We start from the raw sequence: 21,826 nt of genomic DNA, 5'->3' as shown, positions 1-21,826 counted from the left end.
TTTATTATTATTATTTTATTGATTTTCTATTAAATACATTTCTTAGTTAGATGTTAATAAACATCGTGTTGTATGGGTATTTAATTTACTTAACAATACAGATTACATTCTTAATCTCCATCCCTTTTTTCCAGCCATTGGTAAAATAAATTCTATGTTTGATAGTATTCTACATTCTCTTTCTCTTTAATTTTCAATAGCAATATATGCATTTCTGTACAATCTAATATCTTAACTATTTTATAAAATATTTTAAAGCACATTTTATCATTTGTGTTGTTCTTGTGACAAAGCAAAAAAAAATTGGACAAAGATACCCAAGTGGTTAGAAAAGGTGATAGTATTCTGATCCAGGCTTCCTTAAAAAGCAAGAAGCAGAGTCTTAGTCCTGGCAAAACCTCTTTTATTTACACAACTGTGAATTCCTTTCATTCACAGTCAGCAAAGCTTAGCAAACAGTCTTTCAGAAGAATGTTTATCAACAAGAACTTTATCTCGTTTGGAGAGCTGCCAAATAACTAGTTTCCAAACACAGGGCAAGGCAAAACTTGGGACAGAGTCTCTTCTAGTCACAAACAGAACTTTCCACTCTTGAAATGACCGAATGAACAAATTGTTTCCTGCAAAAGCCCACTCTCAGTTTGGTCCTTTTTTGTTTCCTATGGAAGGGGCCCATCGCCTCCAATGTATGGCTTTACTCCTAAGTCGACCCTGCTTTTTGAGTTGTTCTTGTCTTCTGGCAGCTCTGGGTATGCGCACAACTGGGAACAGACTCCAGCTGTTCCTTTGTCTCACTGGTGTCTAGCTCCCTCTCTGCCTCCAACACAGAGCCTTTGTCTGACCTTTCCTCAGCTCCTAGGACTGGCCCATGTTCCTCCCCAACCTCTTCACTGTCTGACTCTGCTGCCAGCTCTGCTGGCTGGTGGCGGGACACAACAGATAGGGAAATATGTACATTTTAAACCTGAACTGTTTTTATTATATATAATATCAGAAAACTTGATAAGAAAAGTATGTGTTAGGTAAGCTCTCCATTGGGAGACCGAGTACGTTCAGAGAAGCATTGTGAGAGTTGTGTTGGAGAACACACAAACCGGCATACAGAGACACTGCACAGTTTAAATAGGCTTTTACTTTCATGGAAATAGAGGTATCAGAGTCCATCAAACAGTCCAAGTCATACACGGTTAAGACAGTCAGTCATCAACGTCTTTCAGTTAAGATATAATCCAAATAACATAGTACAGTATCATATAATCAGTTCAGTACTCAATGTTTGCTAGCAGTTGCAAAACTAACAATAGCTCACAGCACTTTCTAACAGCCAGCTTCCAAAACACTCAGATCAGATCAGCCCAGTATCTAACGAAACAGAGAGCTAACAGTCATTCCGGCTCCCTCTTATGGCCGATTGAGGAAAACAGCAATGAATCACATTTTATAGTATGATTTAAAGAAACAGGTATAGCATTGTTACATGATTTATATATTGCCAATCCAACAGTTAGATTATATTCCTAACAGTATGTATTTAATATTATGTGTCTTGACAGCAGCAAGGATTATTTTCATCCAATATTGGAAAAAATGAAGATTTACTGCAAGGTGATGGAATAGTTACCAAGATACTAAGCAGCCACGTTTTGATGAATGTACATACAGATGCAACAAGGGTCATAAGTGTGAAAAACGTCATGTCACTTTTTTTCAATGCTGTTGTATCTTCAGACTGTCACTAAATTAAGAGTTGTAAACTGAGGACTACCTCTACAGGAACTTAGTTTACCATGCAATCTTTTTTAATGCATTTGTAAAAATGTTAACTGTTGGTAGCTGCAGTTGAGATACCCATCAGGAGATTATTACTCATTACATACTCGTTACAATGAGGAGGAAAATTAAATCCAAATTCTGAGGGAAATTACTGCAGATGTGACACAGAAGGAAGAACAAGTAACAACGTAAGAATTCTGTGTCTGATTACACTGAAAGCAATAAAAAGTACAATTGGCTAACAGATGGGAAGTAATATAGGGTAATAATAAGTAAAATAAAGAGATTTATCCTTGCTTCATTTTGCGAACAGTGGTAATAAAACAAATGTTTTACCAAGAGTTTCTTTAGAATTTTCATGGTGTCACAAATCACTGAAATGAAGTTAACTGAATTATATACAGCTACTGAAAACTCAGCTCTGTTTATATATATCAATGCCTGAATCCCCAATCTTGTATTGTGATAGAAAGACCATACACAGACTGGGATTTACATTTGTTGGCCTCACTTATTTTGAAGGCAGGTGCATTGCAAAGACCGTACAGAAAGAGCCTTTAGATATATATATATATATATAGCCAATAGGTGTAACTCTGACCTTCTGTTTCCACAATTATCCTATCAACATTTTCACCTTGCCAGGTAATATTCCCTACTTCAGTTACTAACATGCTAAATAGAAGATGGGAGAGGAACATGGATTAATATATGCTTTATAATGATTACTGGATTCAAAACTAAGCTGAAGAAACAATATCATTGATTCTGGATTTAAAAAAGGAATTAAATCCTATAGTAAATAATCAAAAGACTTTCTGAAATATCTGACATTCAGCCTGTTCAGTAAAGATCTACTCAGCTTGTGAAACAGATTGCCTGAGTGCATAACAAAAGCTCTCGATTTATCAAGCCAGTCTCAACTTGTTTATATGATTATGGACTAAGTGGCTCTGAAGATAGGAGAGATAGTTAAGGAAGAATAGAAATCTATCTTTCATTCTATTTTCTTTGTGGTTTGCTGGTGGGATTGCAAAAACACCGGCAATTTCTTTGGCAATTATGATTTATATGACAGTAATCAAAACTGATATGCCTTTCATAGTAGAGTAGCTGTGCTTTTTTTTTTTGGTTAGAAAATGGAGCTCTTTGAACCTGAAATTGGTACTGTGTTGCCCAATAATGCAGATAAAAGAATAAAGTTTGGGGTAGGAAAGCTGTTGACAAACGTCTGAAATAAATACTTTAAATAATCTTACAATAAGGAGTACAAGGCAGAAAACAATTTACTGGCTCAGCAACTCATTCCTTACACATATTAAGTGTTATCCTAAGCATATAGAGAAATACTTGTAGGTAACAGAAGAAAGGTAGGAGGTTGATAAATAGGACCAAGGAATTCTAAACTGATGGGCCAATTCAACATGGGATAACAACATTTTTGTCATGAGCATATTCCCCAAATGTGTTAATTAGTTCTCCAAATTAAGGTTTATTTGATTCTCTGCTCAGATAGCTTAGAAATTTTAATATGATTATTGTACAGATTACTTGTTCATTCAGGTCTTTATTTTTTGTTTCTAACCAACAGAAAATTGCTCCACTCCTGTTGCCTGACAACCTTATAGTCAGGAGAGTCTGGTGTTACAACTCAGCCTCCCAACCTTCTAGAGAGCTACAGAAGGCAATGACTGTAATATTATTACTTCAGTGGAAAGAGTAGATTAGGTAATATTTACAAGGGATGAGGAGGTGGAGACTCAAAGCAGCTAGCAAGCCGATTGTGATACCCCAATAGAAAACAACTGCATTTCCACATGTTTCTGTGTCACGCATATGTACAAAGAGGCAGAGTATTGTGGCCCACCAGGGGCCAGTGGAGCTGGCAGAAGAGTCACACAGTGAGGAGGTTGGGGAAGAACATGGGCCAATCCTCAAGGCTGGGGAAGGCTTGGATAAGGGCTTTGCGTCAGAAGCAGAGATGGGGTTGAAGTCATCTGGCAGTGTTCAGGTGCCTACGGAGCTAGACAGCAGTGAGACAGAGGAACAGCTAGAGCCTGTTCCCAGTGTGCACGTGTGCAGAGCTGCCAGAGGAAAAGAACAACTCAGAAATCAGGGTAGACTTGGGAGGAAAGTCACAGGTGAAGGTGATTGGCCCTCCCGTAGGAAATAAAAGAGGAACGAAAGGGGACATTGCAGGAAACAATTCGTTTGTTTGGTTGTTAAGATTTGTTTCAGGAGTGTGAAGATGAATCTCAGAGACTCTGTGCCCAGTCTTTCCTTGCACGCCACCTCATTTGGAAAATATTTACATGGCAGCTTTCCAAGATAGATAAAGCCTATAGTCATAAATATTCCTTTGAAAGACTGTTTGCCATGCATTGCTGTAATTCACATTCATTTAATAAAAGGGGTTTTGTCGGGACCAGGACTCTGCCTCATGCTTTTTAGGGAAGCCTAGGTCAGAACACAGAGCCTCAATCGTGCTCCAATCACCAAGTTTTGATTCTCCTCTGCAGATGCTTCTGGTTGAATTAAGGGGGTTTTTTTTTGGGGGGGGGGGAAGGGCATGTATTAGATGTTTTCAGAGTGGGAGTAAAAACAGCAGGGAATTTAACTTTTGCTTGGCAAGCAAAAAGTTTTACCTCTTAGTTATGGCTCATTTCCCAACCTGGAGTTCATACAGTGACTTACAGTGTGATATATGTTCTGGAATTAATCTTTTAGACAACCACTGATACTCAAAGATAGGGAGAAAGTAGTTTATGGAGGCATTCTGTGTTGCGTGATCTTACACATTTTACTTTTAAATCTGTATTTTTATGGAATCCAAATGATTATTGCAAGGAACGGTGTTCAACAAAAAGCTTTTTAAACAAGACAATCATACATATTACCTATTGAATAATTAATCCAATGTTAGATACAGGAGAGAATCTAAAATTCCCCTTGTAAATAACATACCAGTGCATGAATTACATATTACTAGGAAAATGATTTTCTTTTGCTCAATCAATACCTAAGGCATGCATAATTTTATTGTTTTTAAATAATCTACTGGGCAATCATAGATATGAAATTCCTTAGTTGCTTAGGTATTTGTTGTATGCCTAACTGCAACCCTATTGTAACTCAAAACAGATACACAATGTATACTAGTATTGGATTTTACATTTATACAAAGTTCAGTTTTATATATGTATGATATTTGTAAAGCTGCTCAACTCCATAGCAACTCTGGCTTGGTGTACAATATTAAAAACAAATTTACATCCACAATGAAAAAATAATGCAGACCATGTAGATATTAAACAGGAAAAGGGAGTCCTGTATCACCACCCATTAGGGCCTCATGTCAATCTCTTTCCTGCTTTCATTACTGATAGTATTAAAATCCAACGAAAGAACAGGGATTATCAGGACACTAACATGCCATCCTGGCTTTGCAAGAGGTCATCCCTAAACTATCAACCATGATGCTATCTGTGTACTATATCCAAACCTGAAATGAGACTGAAACAGGCCTGAATAATCTGCTTCCTTCAGAGCCCTCTGAAACTGCCTTCTTAGCAACCCTCCTAAGAACAGGAAGGTTAGAGTGGGTGAAAATTGTCCAGATCTATTGGATCCAGCAACAACCTCTTAAGGGAGAAGCATAATACCACTAGTGAACTAGGCCATCCTTCTGAAAAAGTGATATTACTGAATGGAATCTGAAGGCAGGACAAGAAGCAATAGATGGAAACTAATCAAAGAGAGAACCTAGAACTAAAGAGAAATATCCTGTTAGGACAATTAATCAGTGGAATGACATGCCTCCATGTGGGTGCTCCAACACTGGGTGTATAACAAGAAGATATTTGTGTGAAATGGTATAGGGTTTCCTGCTTGAGTAGAGGATTGGATGAGAAGACTCCAATGTGCCTTCCAACTCTGTTATTCTGTTATTCTGAACCAATTATACACCACCAGAAAGAACTTCACAAATCAAGAGGGCAACGACCAAACAAGAAGTCAAGTTAACAGTCCTGAGGATCATGTCCAAGTGGACATTCACATTCACATTCACATTTCACATTTGAACACATACTAGGTAACCACATAAGACTTCCATCACCTCAAATGTATTGGCTTATTTACAGTCCAATTCTAAGTGAATCTGAATGATTTTATCTATCAGATGTCTAGAATATTCATGCCAAATCTTTGCCAAAAACCTAATCCAAGTGACAACTAAGACCAAGTGACAACTAAGACCTACTAGATCCATAAGAAATCCCAGCTTTCTTATGGAACCCATTAGAGTTCATTTGTTGCCTGGTGTCTAATACTGTAGGTCCTAACCCACTGAATGGATAGAGGAAATGCCAGTAAAGCAGTACACTAATCAGAGACTGATGAACAAGGGCAAAGGACTGTTAGCTATGTTCTCCATTATCAGATTATATCTATATTTCCAAGATTTTTAATCTCCAACAACAATGCATATGGTCAATATGAATGCAGTACAGTATCATACCTACAGATACATTCAGCTGCATTAGAAAGATAATGAAATGTAGCACAAGACTAAGCTAAAGATTCATATAACTTGGACATGCAGTCAACTCTTCTTTCTTTACATAAATATTGTGGCATCAAATCTGGTAGTTTTGCACACACACACACCCAAAAAACCCTTCCAAACACCGTGAAACACTGACTTCACTCAGTGATCTGCTATAGGAGCAGTGGCAAGGTAAGTTTTTCCTTCTCTCCAATCCTTCAAAAAAGCTACATACATATACTGTAAGTTTAAATTTCTCTTTCATGGATGAACTATGATGCATGTTTTCATTATTAAATGATATTACCTTGGTGGTGTAAGTGTGCCCATCGGAACCACAAACAGAGCTGGCATGCGTCAGAGGGCATGGCTTGCATTTAACTAAATTAGATGATCCAGCCCAATGCCTCTGGGGCAGATTTCCTTTCTTTTGCCGAAGGCTGTGAAAGATATGGAGAAGAGAGATTAGAGACTCAAAATGACTCTTCAAGGTATAAGGCTCCACATAACTGAAAACAATCTGCATTTTGTGTAGGGTAATATTCATTTCAAATCCTGGCTTCTCCAAGTACATTCAAAAAAGAATGAAAGAATAACCTGATAGTTATTGTTAATGTAGCCACCCCATGTTATTAATGATGTACCTGAATGTGACACATCAGACAATATTCTGTTTAGTATTATCAGGCTGACCTATTGGAGCAAAGTTAAGGATTTAATTGATTATGTGTGTCTAAATCTGGATCACACTCAATTTGATTTCTAATTTTGCTTATTACCATTTCAACAAAAGAGGGAAAATATTGGTGGTTCAAGTAGAAGAGGTAGAGTTATACATACATTTTTATATCCCGATAAGATGAAAGGAGACATGGGAATATCTTGCACAATATATACCTCATTTGTCTTTATCTGTTATTTATTGATTTGATTTCAATGGTTGTGCATTTACCAAGCAAAAAGGTTTGAAAGCAGCTATCATTATAAAAAAGAAAATTAAAAAAGTTTCACTTCAATAAAAAAATACCGTGATGGGGACAAATACATTATAAATATACATTATCAGAGGTTTACACAGCACACTGTCCATCCATAAGGAAAGAGCAGGTCTACAAGTCTCCCAAAGGTTGGCATGCTTAGAGATACCTGAAACTTTGCTCCAAACAGAATAGAAGGTTAGTTGTCTAGCTTATTTACTCCTTCTTCAGCACAGAACATTTCATTCATACTTCAGATTTTTCCATGATGTGATCAGGAAGACAGTTCATGTAGGTAAACATTTTCTAAATAGGGCACTATTTGAGATGTTACTAGGACCTGCTTGGAATTGGAATGGTATGTTTGAGATTTATCAGCCATTTACTTTCAGAAATTGCTCAATTGAACTCATAGTGACACAGAGCAGACGAGGTTCACCCTGGTAGAGAGCAGAAATGGAATATTCTGGACTTTTCCAGAAAGTTCTGTTCTTATTCTTAAGATTTCATAAATGTAAAAGAACTGTGTATCTAAGGAATTCCTTTAAATTGTTTTTATTGATAACATATTTGTGGTTGTGTGTGTGTGTGTACAGTATATATATATATATATATATGTATGTATGTATGTATGTATATGCGTGTGTGTGTGTGTGTGGATGGACTCTTGTGACGAGCCTAATGACAGAGAGTGGAAGTGTGACCTTCCTCCCATACTTGGGCATACCAGGGGTTGTGACTTTAAGTATATACCTCCCACCCTGGCTGGCTGATAAAGGAGTCGGTCTCTGTAGCTCAAATGGTTAACTCCCTGCCTGGGAGGCAATAGAGCACAGGTTCGATTCCCAAAAACTTGGGTATGGCTAGCTGATGAGTGCTAAATAGCTTGAAATAGATCTATACTAGTCTCCCTTTATTTATTTATCAGCATAAATATAACAAATGTAACAAAAAAGGCAACAGTAAAAAAAAATATTGGGTTTCTGTCTGGATGGACTCTTGTGACGAGCCTAATGACAGAGAGTGGAAGTGTGACCTTCCTCCCATACTTGGGCATATATATATATACACACACACACACACACACACACACACACACACACACACACACACATACATACATACATATTGTTATATGTTGTATTTGTGCTGATAAATAAATAAAGGGAGACATATTTGGGCATACTGGGGGTTGTAAATCTAAATAGATATACATACACACACACACACAGAATATGTATGTGTATGTATGTGTATATATATATTGTATGTATGTATGTATGTATGTATGTATGTATGTATGTATGTATGTATTGTGTCACAACCCCTGGTATGCCCAAATATGGGAGGGAGCATACAGCTTCCCTATTCGGTTTTTCAGCTCACCCTAGGAGCCACCCAGGCAGAATATAATCAAATGTATTTAATTCCATCATGAAATTCAATCTTGTGCAATGAATTTTATCTTTTTTCTAGGTCTTGAAAAGAAAGACTCCTTCAGTTGATCTTAACTCCTTAAATCAAGTAGTTTTCATAGGGGAATGTTTGGTCATTGTGTCCTCCTGCAATATCCTTTTACCTTCCCACTCACACCTAAAAGTTTAGGGCTCCAGGTAGCTCTCCATTCAGCTACTAAAAAAAAGCTTGTGATGACAGGAATGATGAACTGATTGTCAACCCTTAAAAGGCAATTAAATCAACAGTTACATTAAAATGCAGTAATGAGTGTTACTGTTTAAAAAATCAATTAATCAGACAGTCAAATAACCCACAATTTTAAAATGAAAAATCAACCGTTAAAAACATTTAAATGAAAAATAATTGGTTAATAATACATCATATCAGATTTGGATTTTCCACATATGTTAGGGCAAAAGAGCCCTAACATATGTGACACATATGAAAACTGATATAACTCATAAAGCCATAAAAAGTATTTCTGGCCTACTTGAATATATAATAACACATGCATGTATTGTATAACAGAGTGGATGGTCTACTGTTTCAATTTCCAATCATCTACATATGATCTGCTTATGGGATAGTTCAAGCTGATATTTCAGCTGGCAGCCCAGTTCAAGACCTGAGCACTGTGTGACAGGGTAAGTTCTTGTTACTTGCCCCAATTTCTGCCACATATGTCCTCTCTCTCTGGAAATAGGCGATAGATTACAAGCTGGGCTCTTATGGGCTCTCACCAGTATTCGTAATGTCCTTAGGCTTTGACCAAGCAAAGTAAGTAGCAATCAATAGAACGAAGGACATGGAGTTCTAAGAAGAACTAAATAGGTTGCCTCTCCACAGTAGGGATAGAATCAAACAGGGTGTGTGGGAATCAGCAAGATATATAAATAGCAATAGCAATAGCAGTAGACTTATATACCGCTTCATAGGCCTTTCAGGCCTCTCTAAGCGGTTTACAGAGAGTCAGCATATTGCCCCCAACAATCTGGGTCCTCATTTTACCCACCTCGGAAGGATGGAAGGCTGAGTCAACCCTGAGCCGGTGAGATTTGAACCGCTGACCTGCTGATCTAGCAGTAGCCTGCAGTGCTGCATTTAACCACTGCACCACCTTGGCTCATGATCTGATCTAAATGATCTGATCTTCCCAAAATAAAGAATAGCTTTCTTCAAAGCCAGATTTAACTTTCTCCCCTCAGAACTCCTCCAGGGCAGGTATAAGAGAACACCAATAGCAGAACCGATATGTATACGCGGTAAAGGAGAAGTTAAAGATATCTCACATGTTTTATTGTACTGTGAGTTATGCAGAATTTATAGGTCAGCATATATTCTCTCCTTACTAGAGAGAGTGCCAGGGAGAGCAGACAATTTTTATGTATGCTTTCTCCTCCAGGATCCAAACCTGTCTACCACGCATGCAGTGGCAAAATTCTGTGTTGCTGCAATGTCCACAAGAAAAAAAGTGGTTACAAATTATAGCTGTCAACTTGTACGAATTTTTTGGAGAGATCTCTAACAATTTTTGGAACATTATATTTACTCACATACTTATTGGCTTTTTACCTACGTAAACTGTTATTATGTACTATTAATGCCAGTACTATTTTTTTAATATATTGTAAAATGTGATGTCTATTTCTGGTCTATGATGTAATAAAGTTATATTCTATTCTATTCTGTCATATATGTATTCTCTCTCTCTCCCTCTCTCCCTGCCTGCCTCTCTCTCTTTCTCCCTCTATCCCTGCCTGCCTGCCTCTCTCTCTCTCTCTCCCTCCCCCCCTCTCTCTCCTTATGATATTGGAATGCAGCATATACATATGGTTAATATAAACATCATAACAAGCATTTGGAAAAAAAAAATCTCAGCAATAGCCCTAATAGCTCTTCAGAGTAAGCTAGGATAGAAAAAGACTTTATTTTAAGATAGCAGTAGACTATTTCATAATACTTTAGAATACACCCAGAGGAAAGTTTTCTGAAGCAAAATCACCTTGATTGGTAAGGTGCAAACCATACCTATACAATTTGCCTATATAAGGTAACATCATATCCAGTGGCTGAAATAATCAAAAAAAATTTTTTTTTACTTCACTTCAGTTCAAGCTTCCCTCTATTCCAGCCTCTGTCATAGTGATAAATAGCACCATTAGAAGCTTGTGTCCATATATGAAAACATCTCACAATATCATAAACTGCAGAAACTAAAGCCTGCAATTAGAGCCATTCATTCTTTACTATCTCAATAGTAATCTTAGTAATCTCAATAGTAATAGGAATCTTTTTTCTTCATAAGCCATTATTAATGAAGACGTGACTAACTGTGGGGTGGATCTTTTCACAATGAAAAATCAATATAATGGGTTAAATTCCAGTCAAACTGATTTATTGTCCAAGCCATAAGCAAGACTCTAGTGAACTAACAGCACTAAACTGATGCTAGATAGAGTTAATAGAATTCAAGGGGGTGCCGGATTTGGATTGCTTATGGAAACGTAAGGATTCCAGGCTAATTCTTGTCTTGACTCCACCTCCCTAGGCTCTGCCCCTTCTTGTACAGATTTAAAGTCAAGGAGTTTAGAATGAGTTATTTTAAATCATTTTAGAATGTATTTTCTCACTGGAAATACCGGTAAGAGTTGTTTTTACAAATAAAAAATAAAACCCATATTCTGTTTGCAAGAGCATACAGTAAGTAGCTTTTCCGCTGGGGGGGAAAAAGTGTTTACAAGCCATTTGTGCAGCTCACACACAGTTCCCAAATCTAACCTGAACATTTGGTTTTTATTCAAACCACAACTTTTTTTTAACAGTAAATGTTAGCTCCTTTGATTGCAGGGATGGAATGAGTAACATTCACAAATTATAATCAGGTGGCTAAAAAGATGTACTCTCCAAATACTAGCAGAGCCTTCTAGTTTTACGATGGAGTAATCTAGTTTCTTTCCAGAGGGAGGCAGGGAGAGTGTGGGAAAGGCAAACAGTCAAATGCACCTTGTAGCCTGCAAGATGTTCCTAATCTCTGATTGCTTTCTTCATGTGGTGACCTTGAAGGAAGAATACTTGTATAGGTAGATCTTTGATCAACTAGTTGCATGTGTGCATGCAAAGATGTTTGTCAGAATATGATCACATGTAGGGAAAGTATTTGTTTCCAAACATGATTTAAAACCAGAAAAAAAAATGCAATGGGTAGCCTCATATTGAAGAGATTAAAATTGAGTGCTTCTATCCCTTGAAATCCAGCTGTGAAGGATTCTGGCCCTCTACTTATATTGTCAATGTGAGGATTGATTGATTCTTACTGTGCACCATCCATCTCTTTCTCCGCATCACAATGGTTGCCATTACTAAAATTGTCTGCTCCTTATTCTCCAGTCTTTCCTTTAATCCATCATTTTTTATGTTAATGTGGCTCTCTGAACACCCAAGGATAAACAAAGATGGATATTGTCATAGCATATCTGAGCTGAACTCATAAGGAAATGCAGGCAAATTGCAGTCTGGTTGCAGGAAAAGGGAAAGCAGGATGAGTGGCACCCCGCTGGGGGACAATTTGCATAGCAGATGCTAATTATTCCATGTGTGCTTGACTAGATAATCAAAATTTCTGTTTTATTAAGAACAAGATTTTTTTTAAAAAAATAATTGAAGTAAAGCAAATGTTCTAGCATCATGGACTACATCCCCCATGCTGTAGGCATTTTAATCCAAAAAGAAATCAGATGCAGAAATATAGCAAAAACCAGCTACAGTTGCCGTAGTAGCGTGTCCCCTGAGTCTCTTCACCAGAAATGTTTCATAGCCTTCTAGTAGAAATCCACCTAATCTGAAATTAAATATTTAGATTAAGCATTTTTATGTTTCAACGCAACCAACCCTGCAGTGCTTGTGGCAGAAGATCAGCTCTTGACTCTCAAGAAGCTTCAGGCTTAAAATAATAACCCATAAAGCATCGACTCAGCTTAAACTTTTCATACAGCTTTCCTCAGTATTGTACTTTTTCCAGCTGTTAAACATTTTCTTGAGAAGCCATTTCAGTTCACTAATGAGAGACTTTTATCAAGGAAAAATATTGCAAATCTTTTAATTAAAAACGGCATTAATACCCTTTCCAACAAAACTTTCAGAACTGTAACAGCTGATTTAATGCTGCTCGTATTATAAATGTTTTGTCTTTTCAGCTTGACAAAAATGTGTGTTCATTTTCTCTTTATCTTTCTGGCTTGCTCAGTTATAGTAATGTAAGTGCTTTGAGTCAAAGTATGACCTGTCAAAATCTGAAACCCAGGGAGAGAAAAGATATTTTTGTTCTTATTATCTTACTTCTGTCTGTCTCTGAATTTTATCACCTTTTCAGTGTTCACTTTATCTTCCTGCTTTAAATTTTAGACTTGATTTTTAGATACCCATTGCAGGTTCCTACATGTTTTAACAAAAAGTTAGCATTCAACTTATAGTTGCTCTTGAACATAAATGGTAGTATTACTAGGAACACATATAACCAACTTGATCACTTGAAATGTTCATATCTGTAATACTGTAGCTCAGTGGTTGGTTCCGGATCCCGTTGCAACCGGTATTGTGCAACAGGGCCCGGCATCCCTTACATGCACGTGCACACATGCATCCTTACCTCCACAACACCTCCGCGATGCTCCAGCTGCTCTGCGGAGCATCGTGCAGGTGTCTTATGCTCCATGCGCATGTGCGGAGGTGCCCAAGAGCTCAAATACAGGTAAGGAGCTCGGGCAGGCAGGTGGGACCTCTGGAGCATCGTACCGGAACGGTACTTGGTGCTCCTGGCAGGCACCGGTACGCCCGTACCGGGCATACCGCCTGCAACCCACCACTGCTGTAGCTCCAAGAAAGTAGAGAATGAGATAGTGTGTATCTCTGCAACACAAGAATCACCGGATTACAAAATGGAAGTTGTTTTTTTATCTTCAGTTCCTTAATGAAACCAGAAATTCTGCAGTGATGTCTTCTCCAACTATGTTGATTGATTGATTGATTGATTACATTTATATGCCGCCCTTTTCCCCGAAGGGGACTCAGGGCAGCTCACAATTCAATCAGGGAAGGAGGTACAGACAGGGGGATAAAAAGACGAGACATAACAATACAAAATTTAAAAACACACAACAACCATACCATTCGAGAAGGGGGGCAAAAACTCTTTAGCCCCAGGCCTGTCAGAACAGCCAGATTTTAAGGGCTTTGTGGAAGGCCTGGAGGGTGGTGAGGGTTCAAATCTCCACGGGGAGCTCGTTCCAGAGGGTTGGAACAGCCACAGAGAAGGCTCTCCTCCGGGTAGTCGCCAATCGGCATTGGCCGGCGGATGGAATTTGGAGGAGGCCTAATCTGTGGGATCTGATCGGTCTATTGGAGGTAATTGGCAGCAGGCGGTCTCTCAAGTACCCAGGTCCAATACCATGAAGGGTTTTATAAGTGACGACTAGCGCCTTGAAGCGTATCCGAAGACCAATAGGCAGCCAGTGCAGTTCGCAGAGGATAGGTGTTACGTGGGTGAACCGAGGTGCATCCACAATCGCTCGCACAGCTGCATTCTGGACAAGCTGAAGTCTCCGAATGCTCTTCAAGGGCTGCCCCATGTAGAGCACGTTGCAGTAGTCCAGTCTAGAGGTCACAAGGGCACGAGTGACTGTTGTGAGGGTCTCCCGGTTCAGGTAGGGACGCAACTGGTGCACCAGGCAAACCTGGGCAAATGCCCCCCTGGTCACAGCCGACAAGTGGTGTTCGAAAGTCAGCTGTGGGTCCAGGAGGACTCCCAAATTGCGAACCCTGTCTGAGGGGCGTACTGTTTGACCCCCAGCCTGAGAGATGGAAAACTTGGCCAATTAGTGGGAGGGAAACACACCAGCCACTCGGTCTTATGTTCCCATTGTCCTACTATTTGCCACTATGAGTACAGACTTTCTAACAACATTAAGGGGCAAAAAAAGCTCTACCTGTTGAACTTCAAAATAAGAAGCCATGTTCTGAGCTTAAAACATTTCAAGTAGGTCAGAATAACCTGTTTCAAACTCTGATAATTGTTTATTAATGTTCCACATACCTCTACAGAATATTAGAAGTTTGTAACAGACATAATAAAAAGACTACATAAATTTGCAGCCAATCTAAAGTTATCAAAGTTACTCAAGTCAGACCTGGGTACTTATCTCTGAAGGAAGTGTTTTATGAAGAATTATAAGAGATAACAATGTTTTCCCATCTTTAGGAAATGTTGAATTTGAACAAGCAACAAGACTTCCACTTTAAATCATGATATAATTCTTATTTAGAACTATATTGACTTTTGACATTCTTCTCAAGTATCTCTTAACATTAATTTGATGCTTAGAAGTAATTATTTTAGCATTGGTTAAAAACAAGTTGTTCTTTCAAACCTCTATACCCCTATACAAGCTTGCACTCAATCTGGACAAGACCGAGTGGCTGGTGTGTTTCCCTCCCACCAATTGGCCAAGTATTCCATCTCTCAGGCTGGGGGGTCAAACAGTATGCCCCTCAGACAGGGTTCGCAATTTGGGAGTCCTCCTGGATCCACAGCTGACTTTTGAACACCATTTGTCGGCTGTGACCAGGGGGGCATTTGCCCAGGTTCGCTTGGTGCACCAATTGCGTCCCTACCTGAATTGGGAGGCCCTCGCAACAGTCACTCGTGCCCTTGTGACCTCAAGACTGCAACATGTTCTACATGGGGCAGCCCTTGAAGAGCATTCGGAGACTTCAGCTTGTCCAGAATGCAGCCGCGCGAGCGATTGTGGGTGCACCTCGGTACACCCACGTTACACCTATCCTCCGCGAGCTGCACTGGCTGCCTATTGGTCTTCGGATACGCTTCAAGGTGCTAGTCATCACTTATAAAGCCCTTCATGGTATTGGACCTGGGTACTTGAGAGACCGCCTGCTGCCAATTACCTCCAACAGACCGATTAGATCCCACAGACTAGGCCTCCTCCGAATTCCATCCACTGGCCAATGCCGATTGGCTACTACCTGGAGGAGGGCCTTCTCTGTGGCTGCTCCGGTCCTCTGGAATGAGCTCCCCGTGGAGATTTGGACCCTCACCACCCTCCAGGCTTTCCGCAAAGCCCTTAAAACCTGGCTGTTCCAACAGGCCTGGGGCTGATGAGTTCCCGTCCCCGCTCGAATTGTGTGGCTGTTGATTGCTTTTAAATTGCTGTGTTGTTTGTCCATTGTCTTTTTTTTCCTGTTGTATCCCCCCCTTACTTGGTTTGTGAGCCGCCCTGAGTCCCTCTGGGAATAGGGCGGCATAGAAATACAATCAAATCAAATCAATCAATGACTCACTAGCTTATTTTTCATACATGAGTTACATGTTTGCTTACGATTGTTGTATTTATACTGTGTATTGATACTTTCACTTGGTTTCCTTTTATTTATATGCTTTGTTATGGAGCTAAGATATAATATTTTTTGTTTAGATTAGATTTAGTACATTGTGTGAACTCAGACAGTCTGGTTTAAAAATTATTGTTTATATAGGAATCCAAGCAAGAGTAGCTGATGCAACTGATCATGATTAACAGTGGTCTAGAGTGATATATTAACTCAGCTCACAATCTATGTAATTTACTGTACATAGTGTCAACGTTCTATTGCATCTCATAAAAGTCTCATAAAAAGACTTTTAACAATGAGCAAAACACTATTTGAACCTAACTGAAATGATTTTGATTATTTCTATCAGTGATTTAATTAATTCTACACAGCCTCCCCATATGCCCTAATTTATAATTTATGCTCCATCCCATTTATATTTCAGAAATTACTCTTAATAGATGAACTTTAATAATATTTTCTCTCCCCTGGCTTTCTTGTCAATTTGTAGGAGTAATCTAGGAGTGAACCATTTGAAGAGTTTGCTAAATTTGAAGATCTTTCTCAATAATTAAGAGTGATAAAAAAGAATGAAGAATAAAGGTGGAGGTTGAACTGCCTTTCTAAAGCTGTTAGAAAGAACACTTAAGAATATAGAAGCACCGATGTTAACAGCAGAATATCCCACCTTGTAAGATGGTTAGGTCACACAAATTTTTATTAAAGAGGATTAGTAGGGACTCACTAACAGAAACTAATAATCTTGCTCTTCATTGCAAGAAAATGTCCTGAAGGAAGAGGCTGCCATGAGACAGGGGTAGAAAGTCTTGTTAGTTCTTAAGGAAGAGTGTTCGCAGTAAGTCAACATTTTGCTGGGCACATTCTATACAATTGATCCAGTCTTAACACTACCTCCATAGCCTAAAGAGATCAGACTTACTCTTTTCTTATAAAGGGACTTGAGGCATATTGTCTCTTTAAGGAACAGCACTTTTTTCAGACAGAAGTGGAAACAAAACTGTCACAGAGTTCTTTAAGCACTTATTTGACCAGAACAAGCCAGAAAGACCTTATTTAGGTAGAAAAACCTAAGTCATTTCTTTTTATGCTTTGTTTATTTTCTGTTTGAACTCCTGACTTAGGAAGCTGTTTTTCTTTTAGATTTTGCTGAATTGCAGAATAATCTCATCAATTCAGTTTAGAACTGTCCATGGTCCTAATTCTTTCTTGGAATGCTTTGTGTCTACCTGGATAAATGTGACTTTTTGTTGCTTTTTCCCCAAACCCTATTAGGAAACATGATACTGGGAAGGTGATGCCCAAAACTCATGCATCATCCAAATCATGTGTGCAAATGACAATCATGAACATGTGTTTGCATTACAAGGTGAACTGGATTTCAGTATCATGACACACATTTTTATTACTTTTTATTAGTCACAAATAAAACATATTTTAGTTTCATGAGGTTTAATACACATGAATTTGGAAAGATCTATAATTGGCAGGCCAAATACAACACACACACACACACACACACACACACACACACACACACACACACACAGACACATCTTGAAATGTATCCAATAAATTGGTGATTACAAAGCTAGCTGTACTTTCAAAAATTAACAATAATTTTTAAAGGAAATATATTTTTATTTTGCTTTTTAGTTAATGAAAGTTCTTATAAATGTTACTTATTATTATATAAACAATGCAAAATCACAGTTTCCAGTTCTTTAGCTGCTGTTGGTCTTCATATGGATCGAATTTTTCCCAAGAACGTAGAATGTTATAATGCATCAGCATAGCATACTGTAAATGTGGATACAAGTAATGTTGCCTTTTATTCATTTTAAAAAAATGGACATTTTGTCAATGCATGGTTTTTTTAAGTGCTGTCCAAGGTTTTTTGGTATGGCACCCAGTGTGCTGATAACCATTGGGACCATTATGGCCAATTTATGTCATAATCTTTCAACTTCAATTTTCATATCTTGATTCTTTGTGGTCTTCTTATTTGTATATTTCTTTACAATTTATGTATTTATAGTTTACTATTATTCTCTCATGTAGAAACACTGAGTGGTTCACAAAAGGTAAATAAAATAGTGAGACATTGTCCTAAGGATTAATAAAAGAAGCTTCTCAAAAGTATAATGGCAGTTGATTTAGAAAATAATATTGGCCAGATGTAGGTGCACATGTTCAGATCATGTCTCTTAAAGTAATCTGAACACAGCATTAAATAATTATTCCCCATAATACATCATATAAGTCATCTCTTTTTATGACAGAAGACCTAAGTATACGAAGAGGAAAATGTTAAACTTCCTGCAATTTTTCTGTAGTGGATATGTGTGCCAGAGAAAGAAAAACACAGAGGCCAGCAGATCTGTTTACTATATATAAATTAATTCTAGTTATCTAGAAGGCTGCCTATTGATTTTAGTACAAGGATGGAAACTTTCTTGGAGCTGAAAGAAGACAACTAGAAAGTCATAGGACTTATCACTGAAATTTTCTGATATGATTTGGGATCATAGAAGGGAATGTTGCCTCTCACTGACATTTTTTTGAGTAGAGAAACTATAAAATACAAGCTGTGCTTTTATTTATAAGATATTTATTTTATTTTATTAAAAATGTATTTTTAACAACAAATTTCAGGGTTCTAAGGAGGGTGAGGTAGAGAATTTGGGGTTGCATATGAACCATATTATATTAGTCTGTCTTGGATTTTTTACACAATGCTTGTTGAAGTGATGTTATAGAAGAGCATTTAGAGCACAGGTGTCATACTCGCGGCATCACATTGCCGTCACATGACATTTCATGACATTTTTTCCATTTGCAGAGCTAAGGTGGGTGTGGCCTGCACATGATGCATTTGGCCCTTTGGCTGCCAGTTTGACACCCCTGATAGAAAAACAGAGTCCTTCCATTCCATTTCATTCCAGTGGTAAATTCAGGTGTAAATCAGGTTTTAGTGGACATCTTTGGTCTGCATTCATCGGATTGAATTCCAGGTAAATATGTAGTTAATCTGGGCCTTCTTCATGCTGAATGTTCAGTTTCTGCAGAATAGTCAGCTGGAATGTTGACTGGAAAAAGGGGGATAGGAAAAAACAGGAAACAAACACTCTCAAATACGCAGATCCCTTATGAAGACATAGCCAAGAGCAGAGGAATGATGGCAGCTTGAATCCAATCATCCATGAAGAGGTCAAACACCAGCTTAACTCATGAGAATGCTTCATTCTCTTTAGCCACTTGCAAGAGGACCTTTAACAGACCCCGCCAACTAATTTGTTGACATCTGCCAACAAGGCTATGTGTTGGAAATGGGGAAAGGGGAAAATGTGTTCTTTAGAGAACAGCTGATAGAGATATAGGAAGGAAGCTAGATATTAGCTTGCTGCAGGAAGAACCTGCTCTAGACTGGATGTGACAAGGCAAATACTGCTATTAGATTCAGAGTAGAGAAATTCTAGTCTGCCTGACTTTTCTGGTAAAACCGCTCCCAGATTGCTTGTGAAGAATCTGCCAAGCTCTCCTTAAGTAATAAAGCTTCCTAGCTGGAATCATAAAATTAAGTTTGCTTTCTAAAAGGGAGCTAAAAAACTAATTTTCTCCCCCTTTTCATTCTTCTTGTCCTTCTTTGATTATCTCTTTATAATGGAGAACACTAAAAAGTTACCCAAACCTTGACTGTTGAACTTAAAAGGACAGGATCAAATAAAAAGCCATTTTCAATGTTATTCCTCTTTGTATAGCTTTGTAAGAACACTTGCACTTACAAGCTGATCCATCACCTCTAGACAGGGAAAGGAGGCACCACTCTGAGCAGAAGGAACAAAGGAAAGGCAGTGCTTCTATAATTATAGTACATGTTTAACACCTATATCACCAGAAATTATTTTTGTTAATCTTTTGCTAGAAGTTGTCTATAAGAAAGTTATTGCATGTAACGGATTTATTTCTTTTTTGCATGTTGTTGTAAACAGGGAATGCTGCTGGTTAATATAATTAGGAACAGGCATAAATACAAACTCAGTAGCTGATAACCTGGCATTATCCGAGTATTTTTTATAGGGGGAAAATGTCAGGACCAAATATAATTTCTAATGTTGGATTTTTCCCCTTACTAGAAGGACCCCCTTGTGGAGTACTGTGAAGCTGTTACGATGGCAACTCTACTGCGCTATACAGTAGAAACCATTTTATGGCAGTACAGTAGAAGCCATTTAAAGGCACAACAGGCTGCATCTTAACAGAACACACACCACAAGGGGTGTTAGGGGTGTCTTACCCACCACAATATTTGTCTCCAGAGAGTAAGTCATTTGTGCAACAAGTTTGGTTGAAATTGCCTGAGGTGTTCCAGAATTACACTGGAACATACACAGACACACACATCCAGTTTTATATATATATATATATATATATATATATATATATATATATATAGAGAGAGAGAGAGAGAGAGAGAGAGAGAGAGAGAGAGAGAGTGTCACAACCCCTGGTAAGCCCCAATTATGGGAGGAAGCTAATGGTTCCATCATCTGTCAATCGGCTCGTCACAAGAGTCCATCACGACAGAAACCCAATATTTTTTACTGTTGCCTTTGTTATGTTTATTTATCAGCACAAATAAAACACACACACACACACACACACACACACATATATAAATACAATAACAGTAAACTAGTATTTCATCTATAATCGCTTCTTCTCTTTTTGTGTCTGTCTCTGTCTCTGTCTCTCTTTCTCTCTCATGTCTGTCTGTGTGCCTATCTATCTAAGATTTCTGTTAATGCATATTGACATTTTTTCACGGTATCCTATAGAAAAGCAGAATATGTCACCAGTAGAATAAAATTAATTTAGGAAGTCACTGGAGGAAGTTGTTACTGTCAAAAGTCTGCTTCAGCATGCAGGGGAAATTGTTTCTCATCTTAACTAATTTATTTCAACAGAAGTCATATAGAGTTCAGTTGCTTATCAACTAGAAATTTAGAGGAGTATTTTAGTCACATAAAAAAGGCAAATGTTCACTAATACTTATTTTAGGTTTTTTTTTTGAGATTCATTAAAAATGGACTATGATAATCTTGACTTCTATTATATTGGAAAACATAACTCATTGATGAACACTTAAGGCAAGAATACTGAAATGAACATTAGTTTATTAGAATTTAATCTATTAAATCAGAACAATGATACTTTTCTATACATTATTATATGTAATGAGCTAAAGTTCTTTAAGGGAATTGGGAGTAGTTGCACAGTATACCAATGGGCAATGTCATTGCTCCATATTTGCCATTAAGGTTTAATACAGTTTATAGAGCAAACATGACAAATTCTGAGAACGCAGTCACTGACCTCTCAATAATTCATACAATACTTAGGAAAGTAAAATTTTAATTATGGATTTGAACTGTTCACTATAAAACTACTCAATGATACTGTTTCATTTCTTGACATTCTGAATGAACATTATGTGCATTGTATGTTCCATTCTACAGTGCTGGGATGTCAACTTGTAGTGAATTATGGAGAAAGGCTTCAGGTGTAAGCCATTAGTTATCAATTACGGGCCACTTCAATTACTTTTCTATGTTATTTCTAATGTCACAGTGCATCAGGCAGAAATTCATCAGATGTATATGTAAGAAATCAT

At 37.9% G+C, this 21,826-nt stretch overlaps 1 protein-coding gene across 1 annotated transcript in view; it reads right to left on the bottom strand.

Annotated features, from left to right (window-relative positions):
• The window catches only part of SPOCK1 (SPARC (osteonectin), cwcv and kazal like domains proteoglycan 1), a 469,310-nt gene that overhangs the window by 178,677 nt on the left and 268,807 nt on the right, over positions 1-21,826 (bottom strand). Inside the window, exon 5 of the mRNA XM_032208795.1 lies at positions 6,627-6,759. Coding sequence (XP_032064686.1) covers positions 6,627-6,759 — 133 coding nt within the window. The remainder of the gene's footprint in view (positions 1-6,626; positions 6,760-21,826) is intronic.

The sequence above is a fragment of the Thamnophis elegans genome, chromosome 2 (genome assembly GCF_009769535.1).
Source record: "Thamnophis elegans isolate rThaEle1 chromosome 2, rThaEle1.pri, whole genome shotgun sequence".
NCBI classification, from domain to species: domain Eukaryota; kingdom Metazoa; phylum Chordata; class Lepidosauria; order Squamata; family Colubridae; genus Thamnophis; species Thamnophis elegans.
This window is presented reverse-complemented; position numbering and strand designations above follow the sequence as displayed.